We start from the raw sequence: 11,100 nt of genomic DNA, 5'->3' as shown, positions 1-11,100 counted from the left end.
TGCCACCTGCTGCCACTGAATGAAATAAAGCTCAGCCCTTAACATCCCATTTCTTTCCCCAAAGAGCACGCATCGAGTACACACATAAACACAGACCCTGAAAAGGCAGCAGCTTCCTCATGAGTGCAAGCACTAGCTCGCTGTTACAGGGTTTATTTTAAAACTATTTAAAATCAGATGGCAGGAGTAGACAGATGGGATATATTACCATGTTGTCATTGCCTATATTGCCTTCTTGATTATCTCAGTTTCCTTTCACACACCAAATACATCATCTCCCTCTGAAAATACTATTCATCCTAGAAAAACTTAACTATCCCCAACCATGCTTCACTCTATTTCTGGTTATCTTGTCACAGGTCTTACCCAAGCAGGTAAGCAATTATACCGCAGGAGAGTTCAAGATGACTCAAGTGCCAGCAGCATTTCCAGGACATAGAGCAGTTCTCATTACAGGACTCATCTCACTGCATGTATCAGAGGATCATCTTCCTCAGCTTCTTGTCCAAAGTCCAACTGCCCTTCAAAAAGGGCTCACGTAACTGGGCCTAGCTGCCTCCCAGCAGTCTTTCTTTGAATCCTTACCACTTGTCCCCCTGCACTGCTGAAAACTTTTTCTTAACCCTTGCTCAACTTCCTTCTCATAGCCCATACTACCGCACTCCCTCTAATGCCACTTCAAATCCAAGTGTCCTATTCCTGCAGGAATTAAGCAGCAGCCTCTGCTCTCACCAACAGCCTTCACGTTTGCAGTAGATCTGGGCTCTCTGCTAAGCTCTACAATAACAGAAAATAGAGAGCTTTCAGCAGACTTGCCACTTTAGTAACGCTGTCATGAGCTGCTGGCCCAAAATTCTTCACGCTGTGTAAAGTTTCCCAGTATGCACTTCCAAATTAGCAGTTTTCAAAGTTAAAGGAAAAAGTTTATATTGTATCAATAGCATAAAATACTTTTTGTATTTCATATATCTTCTAGCTTAACCTGGAATGTTCATAACATCAGCAAGTGTAACCCAAATCTGCACCATTATGGTTTGTGGGTCTCCATGTGTGTCATTTACTCCGTTTCTCTTCCTCCCTGTGCTGCATACCCGGCTGTCTTTCACACACATACACTTCCAACAATGCAGAAGGTTTTTCCAAAAATGACAGGTCTTTGCAACGTCCCCAGATATTAGGGGACGTTAGGCTTATTAACCAAAGAGCTGAGGATAAGTGGAAAAACAGCACTTTAGCTCTGCCCCCTTTACTCACTCTCCCCCAAGCAAGATCACCAACAGGTAATAAGCTGACAGGTTTAGCTCGAGTGAAAGATGAGTGAAAAACACAACTCGGGTAGTTTTTAGGAAGATGGATGTAGAAACAGAATTAAGGAAAAAAACATGGACTTTAATGATGAAAAGTCCATTTTTAGGATCAAAATATTCTTCCATCCAGCAAACAATCTTATCCATAAGTCTGGCAAGCACTGCTTTTTTTGCAGCCAGACTCCACTTTCACAGAAAAGTGCTCCATCTATTACCTTGAGGCAACACAGGCCCAGAAGCTAGGAAAATAGGTAGAGTGATGGTAGGGAATACAGTGCATGTTACATGTGTTCAAGCATATCTGTGTATCTCCAATACATAAACTTATCAAATTACATACTTGAAATACAAGTTGGCAATTGACTAAAAAGAACAAAATCAAACAATAGACTCTTCCACCAACAACAATAGCAGTTCAGTTCCATTTTCACTTACCTCCAGAAGAAGCTGGAATCCCTCTCTTTTCTTAATTTCCTCCACTAGATATCTGTAATTAAAAATGCAGGGGTTTAAAGCCTAGAACAAAACAATACATACAGATGACAACAACAAAGTTCTTGAACACGTATACACTATTTTTCCCCTTCTTTTTTTTTTTTTTTTTTCTTTTTCTCCCCCCCCCAAGAAACCACAGAGTTAAACCTCATTTCTACCTGCTGGGAAAATGCAGTAGCTATCAGTTCATGGAAACAAATGAAGGCTACAGCCAGCCAAGGAGCACTGAGGAGAGGCCAAATTCTGTCCTCAGGCACAGATATGCAGTGGAGCCACATGGCACAAATTGATCGTATTTGCATCAGGCTGTGAACTTTCCCAATGCAAATTGCCAGTGATGTTGCTCTCTACAAATTAATTCCTCCATCTCTTTTTCTCAAGTGCTGATGCTGTGCTGCCATGTTATTTCACGGTCAACCTGACATCTCTTGTACTACTATTGTCACTGAGACCTATTCATTTAGCCCAGAATTTAAAAGTTTCCATGTACTTCAAGCCCAGCAGTTTTCCCAGTGCTGTCCTTGTTCCACACCGTACACAACATTGCACATTTCCACTCAGTGAGCCACTGCTGATGCACAATAATCCCTGGGCATCCTACACCAACAATACATTGAATTAAGTATTTGTTTTCTCTTTCACCTGTCAATATGAAAAACACAGAAGCCTTCAATGGGAAGACGGCTTTGAATCAAAACTTTGGATCCAAACAGCTTCAATTTATAGAATTTTTTTAAACATGACCTCAACTTTTCCATGGCACACATCACACAGAAATTCTGAAGCAAAGAGGACACTTTGACATAGCTGGGACTTCTCTCTTTATTCCTCCCCCTCAAAGCCTCAAGGAAAACTCCAAAGAAATCACCTCAAATTCACACAGCTTTTCCACTTCAACAGAATTTTAGTCTTCCACACAAAGAGTTTGCTGTCTAAAAGTAATAAAACTGAGACAGTTAAACTACTGATTGTGTACAAATCTGTTCTTGTGCTGCATTTATTTGGCATTTTCCTGCCTGCAGCTGTATTACAGGTCATCACAGAAATAATTCTTTTTTCCTCTACTTGAAGAAGAAAAATATTGTTAAAATAACCCCCCTTGGTCCTATCCACATGCCTGAAACCTGTCCCCGCAGGGACACCTCTAGCACAGCTGTATCTGCAACGCCTGCTATTCGGCAGAAGTGCTGCAGACGCAGGTTGGCGAGGGAGGCAGTAAACAATACCCTAGATGGCATGCATTTTTCAAAACAGAGCACGGGGAGTTGTCACGCTGTTTATCATTAACAAGCATTGCGCGCGTGACTCATTACCTCTTAGCGCACATCCTTGCAAAATGGTCGCTGTGGTAGAGCGCCAGTTCCCACAACACGCAGCTCTGAGTTGCGTCACGCTCTACTGTTGAGATGTTTCCTCTCACAATAACAAGTGGAGGTTCTGGGTCTTTTCTGCCATGACCATTTAGGTCCTACTGTGTTTGTTACCTGGCTGCTAATGCCCATGCTACTGTTTAGGTTGAAAGACAGGCATGCTGAAAGGTAAGTAGGAGGCTAGATATCATGAGAGCATGTTGGGGGGAACCTGTTTCTGTAGGGGAAGTGCCTTAAGTAAGACAAGCTCAGTGCTTTTGTCCTGTTGATTAGAAGATACTTGTCTGTGCCATAAAAATCAACATTCAGCAAAATCAGAAGGCTATTCGCAAGACAGTGGCCCTCAATTTATTTATTTTTTAAAAAATAAATCTTGAAAAAGAAACCTACATATGACAATTTTTTTTTGAGGTTTTGAATTGTTCAAGCTACTTTACAATGCGTAATACCCTTTCCTCTTACCACAAGTGCCTTCTTTTTATACCACCATCTGACATAGGATATCTGATGTCGGTCAAGCTCACAACACTGTTAATCATGTTCTTAACTACACTGCCAATAGCCTAAGAAGGCAGCCATTAGAAAATCCATCACCCATGATTTATCTTGCCAGGACCATTTGATGGCAGTGGAGCAATTTACTCTGTGCATCTTGCCACAGTTGACAGTGGAGTTTTATTATCGTGTCACAGTTGTAGAACGTCAGAAGGGCTTGAGTCTCGGCAAGGACTGGAGTGCACAGAGAAGTGGTATTTGCTATGATTAAGCCTTGCAGAAAATGAGGGGTGGAGATCTGCAGTGAAAGTAGACATATGTCTGCTAAGAGTGGGTGTCAGAAGAGGAATCAGGCAGAAAAACTGCAAAGATGCTGAAGCATAAAATGCAGAGGTGGTTATAGTTGTATTCTAAAAGCAGTTTACTTCTATTTTCTTTTTAGTGTACTTCATAAAGCAACATCCCTGCATCAAAAATAATTGGAAAAAAACAGCAAAAATTTTTCTAAGTGATCAACAGGATGCTCTGCTGCAAGTATTTTAAAAATAAGCCCTTACATATAGATAGTATCACAATGTTCCTGGGATATCTAATGCACTGAAAACATGCTTCATCTCCAGAACAAGAAGAAATTAATGGAATAGCCAATAAGTTTGATGCAACAGAAACACACGCCTGCAATTACCCTAAAACCTTTGCAGCTCTGCTAGGGCACTGGGGAGGGGGAGGAGAGGAAGAGTAACCTTGCTCTTAAATTCTATAGTCAGTGGACTATTTCAAGAATTAATCCGGGTCTGTGTTCAGGAACGATGAAATACTATCTTTGCAACATCAAAGTAAAACCTACTGTAACAAATGAGGAGAAAGGGTGCACAGCTGTTGAGTAGTTAGGAAACCTGGCATAGAGCCCAGCAAACCTGATGTCTCAGCTGCAAAGTGTCCATGTCCATGCAAACTCAAGATAGCAATGCAGCTACTGTAAAGAATATACTTCACCAGATAATGACTAAGAATTAAATTTCTTCTTAAAGGAAACAAAACCAAACAAAACAAAACAAAAAAAAGACAACCCAGTCACTCCTTAGAAGCATTACCAGCTGAATCCTAACATTCAAAGAAAGTATCGATCCCAGAAAGGTCATTAATCACTACACACTCAGTGAAACGACCTTGGCCAGTGACCTTGATAAGGCTGAATTCTCCTACTGATAGAGGAATGAATTACTTACTCTGTACAGACACACAACAGTACAATGCTTCAGAACAAAAACAAGGTGCAATTTAACCAGAAGGTATTAAGGAACACTTAACCAGTCAAACAATGAGTGGCCTTAAAGAAATGAAATAGAGAAAAAAGCCACAGCTCATTTGGGCTTTTCTGGTTTTGCTTCTATCTTTTTATTCCTTTCTAATGCACTCTGATTTAGGTCATGCATATTTTTACCTTTTCTTTAAGTGACTTCGTTAAAGTGAGACTATTCCTTTAATTTTCACTGGAGTAAACATTCGATTCTTTTCAACTTGGCAGTTCATATCAAAAATGGCCATATGATATGGGTGACTGCTTTTAAATATTAATTATTTGACTTATGGTAGCGTGTAGCTAGCACAGGAACAGGTGAAGATTTCAATGTGGTTTATCTTGTATAAATTCTGAACAAATATGATACTTCAAGTGAATAGTTTTTAACGGGCCACTATTTCAATATTATTTCTTCTATCAAAAGACAAAACAACCTGCATATGAAGTTTCTTCCCAGAAACCGAGACGTCACCATCATTTTAGAAACACCTTCTAGCAAGAATTTTGCAGAATTCACTTGTGAAACTCAGTGCTGCAAGACCAGAAACTTAGCAAAATTGAACAGGGCAGGCGAGGGGAAAAATCGCCAAGAAAAAGGTGCTTCAGTTCTTGACCAAACATAGTGTAAGCATTAAGAACTTCAGCAAACTTGTGGAGAAAAAACGAGCGCTATCTCAGAACAATATGCCTCTACTACATCCTAACATTAACAGAGCGTCCTCATACAAATTTCCCCACATCATTGGCTTTCTGTGCTTCCTCAGTCACAAGGAATGAAGTGAACAGAAGAATGGCTAATTCACTTCTTGCAGGACACAGCTCAGAGCTTGGCACATAGTGCTGCTTTCACGTTAACACCACAACACACAGTTATGAGTTAGAAGAGGGTGTATTGGTAAACCTGTCTCATGTCTGCTTCAGATAACATAAATGTTCAACAGTGTAGATTGACAGTCTAATTTGGACTTCTATGTTTACCAACATCTATAGTTATTGCTAAAAGTAATAATTACTATTAAATACTGTAGCAAATGTAATAACACTAATTACAACTGCTATTAGTTCCCCCTATTATACACAAACAAAAGGAGAGGGGGAAAAAGTAACAATGTGGTCTGTTCCAGGACACAGAGTATCAGCAGTGTCAACATTTCAGTCAACTAAATAGACTAGACATATTCAAAATTATGCAGCGGTACCTAGCCAAAGCCAGTGCCCTGTTTACTCTCTCCTCAAGGCCTGTGGTTCCCAATGCTTTCCACATCAGCCAGAATTTGAACGCATCCGGACGCCTGCTGCACTGAATGGACTTGTCACCAGTGTCATAGCTGACATCGTAGAACTTGTCCTGCTGGAACAGGTAGGCAGCCTTGGCAGAGTAACAGTTCTTCAGGAGGCCCTATTAGAAACAAAATAGAGGCTCAGATTGCTGATAAGCATTTTCAAATCTTTTCATTTTCACAAGCCTTTTTTTCCCCTCTCTGTACCAACCGCTTGGTAAAACAGAACTGGATATGCAGGAAACTATCCAAAGCTTATGGTGCGGTTTAAGAACCCCAGGATGAACCTGAACCCAGTGAAGTCAGCACTGACAACAAAGAAACTTTTATTATTATTATTATTATCATTATTCATAATGCTACTGAAGAGTTGTAGGCTGAAGAGGAATTCTGACTCCTATTTCAAGAAATCATGGGAGCGGGTACCACAGAAACAGTTGCCCAAAGACATACGTGGGTGGGAGAGAAGGGGGAGAAGGAGAAGCCTATGTCCGCTGCTCCAGTCCATGGATGGCATGTAGCAGCTTCCTACATGTTCACAAATGGCTCAATCTATTCCTTCTTTGTCAAACAAAGAACTTTATATACAGCACAGTTAGCAGCCCGTAGGGAAGATTTTAGCCCCAAGAAATAAATGTTTAGCCCTTACCAGAAAATAAATTCACTGCGAATTTAGCATAGGCTATCTGACTGTTTGAGTGGAAACATCATGAACACATTAGTACAACCCCAATTTTTGTCTCTTTTCACAGTTCAGACAATTTTAACATTTGAAAATAAACCACAGTAAAGGTACTTTAGCATACACTAATTATGGTTTGTTAATGAAATTATATTTATTCAGCAACCTCCAGCCTCCAACTTCTGAGAGGCTTCCTGGGCAGAGATGAGCAGCAGAAAACAGACAAACATCAACGAGTAATGTGGCAAATTCCAACAAAGAACAAAGCTGGGAAACAGAAAGCCCAGAGGCTGTTATAGGTTTAAAGTTGCAGGGGAACAGAAGAGGCACAGGACTGGCCATTGGCTGAAGAAGGAAATATCAAAGTATAGTCTGTAATACTATGAAGGAGAGAGAATGGCTGGTAGAAAGCACGTTACAAGATGAGTGTGGCTCTACAGGAGACAGGAGACAGAAAAGGTTGTAGATTTGTAAGCGATGTTAAAAGTGGGTAAGAAAAATAAACCACAACTTATGCCATAATACTAGAACAGAAATTCAGATGAGGTTGAAAACATGGCTGCAGCATCTGATTCAGATCTGCAAACATGTATTTAAGTGACAGTTGAACCAGAAGTCTTCCATGCAGAACAGAACAAGGAACAGAAGTGGACAGCGTGACAGAAGTTGCTAAACAGCATCTCAAACAGCACAATTCATTTTCCAATCCAACATTACTCTTCAATTTGATCCAACTGAAAAAGCTCACATTTCATCCTGCATCTGCTGCAAGTCTGATTCTAAAATGGCAGACAGCATCTGACACCACTTTTAATCAAATTGTCACATTCCCATAACAGAGGTACAATTCTTGATCTACATTACAATACACTACTGATAACTTTGAAACTGGTGACAAAATAGAGAAAAAAGGTCAAGACAGAAAAATCCAAAGGACAAATAATCCACTGGCATATACAGAATAGGTGTCCCTCTCTCCTAGCCTTTTCAATTCCCCCCATCAATACTAAAACCAAAACAAACAGAAAAACCAACCTGTGCACCTATTTGTAAAGCACAAAAGGAGAACGCCAAAGGTTTCTCCACAACTTTTGTAGAGGTTTGACAATCCCATTGTAATATTGCTGGTTTGCAAAAAGGACAGCAAATTCAGTCTGAACTCTTTAGCCACAGGACCAGCACATTCAGCCTTGTGAAAAGACAGTTTATATGACAGCTTGGGAAAAAAAAGGGGCAGCAGCTGCTCTCCCTCTGCAGTCATCAGAGTAATAACGTGCTGCTGCAGCACACAGTAGCTGTAGCTGGAAAGCCAATGCTGGGCGCAGTTTTTTGCGGCATATAAGATTCTCACATCTACTTTCCAACTTTCTCAGAAAAAGAAAGGCAAGAAGATGACACTAGAAACTGCAGAAAAGTCAAGCACTGAACCATCCCCACCCTTTACAGTTTTTCTACAGCTTGTGTTCTCTGACTAGCAGCTGCACAACAGGAACAGGTCTCTGCCTGTCAAGCCCTTGTGCCCTATTCATTTAGATCTCCCTACCTTGATCTTCAGGAGAAATGCAAGTTTACTAGTCATGGTATTTGGGGGGAGGAGGGGAAGGCAGCAACACCCACAAATTTAAGTTAATTTCTTTGTTTCTTACTGGCTTTAAAATTTTGCACAGTGTTTCTGCAGTGAGTGTACAGCAGGGTTGATCAACGTGGGACTATCTTCTGCATTATCAGAATGTAATACAGCTACACAATAGAGGACATCACAGGATATTAGTTCCCCTCATCCCTGTCGCCTGAGAAATAATAACTTTTGTTTGTCACAAGAAACCTAAACTCAGTTGGTAATATTACAGAAGACTGAGAAGTTCACTTAAGATCACACTACAGCTGCAGAGTTTTGTAGTTTAAAAACAAATGCTCCAGAGTGAAAATGCAACAAGGACAAATAGTTCAATATCTCTTAGTGAACTCAAGTTCCTGGGAACATATTTCATTTTAAAAATAATAAAAAAAAAAAAAAACACAACCCAACAGGTACTGTCCTACTCTCCTGCTGCATCCGAAGCTGACAAGACCTGCTGGCTTGATGTCCCTTTTCCATCTGCTTATCTTACTAATAATGCAACGAGCTCAAGAAATCCTTTTTCACTGCCAATCTCCAGAGGCAAGTACGGTGACAACCTCCAGCACGTTACTAGAGCAGACAGGAGAAGAAACAAAAATCCAACTTTGTGAGAAAGGAAGAAATATGCCAGACCAATGCAAGAACCAAGGTGGACAAGAAAGAGAAGGGAAGAGAAAGGGAACATTGCAGAATACTGTTTGGGCAGGGAGGACAACAGAAGAGGAAAAAAATCCAAGATAAATCTTATGCTCAAGAAATCAGTAACTCCTTGATCGCTGCTGTCTCAAAAGTAATGGATTCAAATATGCTGAAGACGAAAAGTCATCTCAGTTTCCCTAATCAAATGGTGGAAAAGTAGAAGAAAAAAAAAAACAGAAAAAGAAAAAGTATGCTTTCTAACTTAACATTCTCAGTCCCAGGAAGACCCTGACAGTTTTCTACATAGTAACTGAGTTACCCCATCTGTTCAGAAGAATTGCAAAAATTTCATTGGTAGTGCCCCATTTGACAAGTTTGAGATTCTTTCTTCAGCATCTTTTTATCTTTCTACCCTGTGTACAGCAACTAATGGTAGTGTTCTGCTTTATACTAGTTCTGTTAAAGTTTAGAAAATGGAAATGCTATTTTCATGGAGGTCCCAGTCCACTATGAAGTTTCAAGTAGCCTTTGGTTTTGATGAAGTCTATGGATAGTTGCTGTGTGTTCTAACTAATGACAAATAAATGAATAATTATTGATACTGAAATCAACATATAAGAGCTCCAATTTCATAACTCAACATATTTTTTCTTATTGAACACACTTACCTACAGCAAGCCTTCTGATCTCTTTTCATTTCCATTGCTAGTTAAAAATGAAGTTCAGTTTCATTAACAAAACATCTTTTTCCCCAAGACAAACATCTTCCTGATTAGCCTCATCTGAAGCAATAAGGACAATCTTTTGAATGGAATACTTGAAAATTCTCGAAAGCAGTGCAGTGCAGTGCAAAAGGTCACCCCTGTAATTCACTTCAAGAGATGAGAAGGAGCTCTCAGTTGTACTAACGCCAAGCAGAAAGCAATGGGAATAGAGTATTTCCTGCAGCTGCCCTGGAAAGAAATCAGGGAAGTAGACAGCTTTCTGATACTGCTAATAATGAGGAAGAGATTACTCTGTAGATGGCTACCATGATCACCTCAATCAATTATACTCTGTGCTAAACTGGGACTTCATTAGCTACATTTTTTGAGACTTTATTTTTACTAATAAGTGAAAATTCTGCTCATCACCTAGAATTGATTGCTAATTACCTAACCTAGTGCTACACTCTAACAAATCACAGAACTTCGGCATTGATGATAAACATTAGTTCTCTATACAGGGATAATATTCACATTCATATGGATTATAGCAAGGACAAACTGGAGTAGCTCTGTGGTCTTAAGGAAGCACATACAACCCAAGACTGATTCGTAGCATTTTAAGAACATATAAGAACAAAGTTGACTCACTAATGTTTTGAGAGTATCAGTCCACCTAGCTTTATGTTTGAACAGCCACTGCCATTCATGCTACAGCAATACAGTAAGTCCATCTTATTACAAAAGCGCTGACAGTTATTCAGGGTATGGCAGTGAAAAAGGGATAGGTGTGCATTTCTCGAGTGCTTTAAGCACTGAAGAACTACTTTAATTGATCTGAGTTTTTATAGAGGATTAACCATTCCCTTTGGTGAAAACGCTTCTCCCTTCTAATCAAGTCAAACGTATTTCTTTTCTATCTCTACCTTCTTTGGAAATCATTCAAATTTTGTTTCACTAAGGCTGGAAGACACTCTTTTATCAGCATTTCACTGCAGTTTTGTTTTGTTTTGGTTTTTTTTGTTTAAGTCTGACTAGAAAAATATTTAAATACAAGGTTTCATTCTAATAACCTAGCTGCAATGTCTTAAGCCTATTAACATTGCTAAACCACATAGATTTGTTGATGCTTTGTGGCAAAAAAAAACCCAACCAAACCAAACAAAACCAGTCACTTTTGCTAATGGGAAATCAGGGTGTTACC

At 39.7% G+C, this 11,100-nt stretch overlaps 1 protein-coding gene across 1 annotated transcript in view; it reads right to left on the bottom strand.

Annotated features, from left to right (window-relative positions):
• Positions 1-11,100, bottom strand: part of GADL1 (glutamate decarboxylase-like 1) — a gene marked incomplete at its 3' end in the record, with an annotated part of 36,564 nt that overhangs the window by 1,455 nt on the left and 24,009 nt on the right. The window contains exons 11-12 of the mRNA XM_009891972.1: positions 6,170-6,369; positions 1,743-1,794 (exon numbers count right to left, since the gene is read on the bottom strand). Of these exons, the coding sequence (XP_009890274.1) occupies positions 1,743-1,794; positions 6,170-6,369 (252 nt within the window). The remainder of the gene's footprint in view (positions 1-1,742; positions 1,795-6,169; positions 6,370-11,100) is intronic.

The sequence above is a fragment of the Charadrius vociferus genome, unplaced genomic scaffold (genome assembly GCF_000708025.1).
Source record: "Charadrius vociferus isolate BGI_N301 unplaced genomic scaffold, ASM70802v2 scaffold349, whole genome shotgun sequence".
NCBI lineage: Eukaryota > Metazoa > Chordata > Aves > Charadriiformes > Charadriidae > Charadrius > Charadrius vociferus.
Note: the sequence above shows the minus strand (reverse complement) of the source record. Positions and strands in the feature narration are given on the sequence as shown.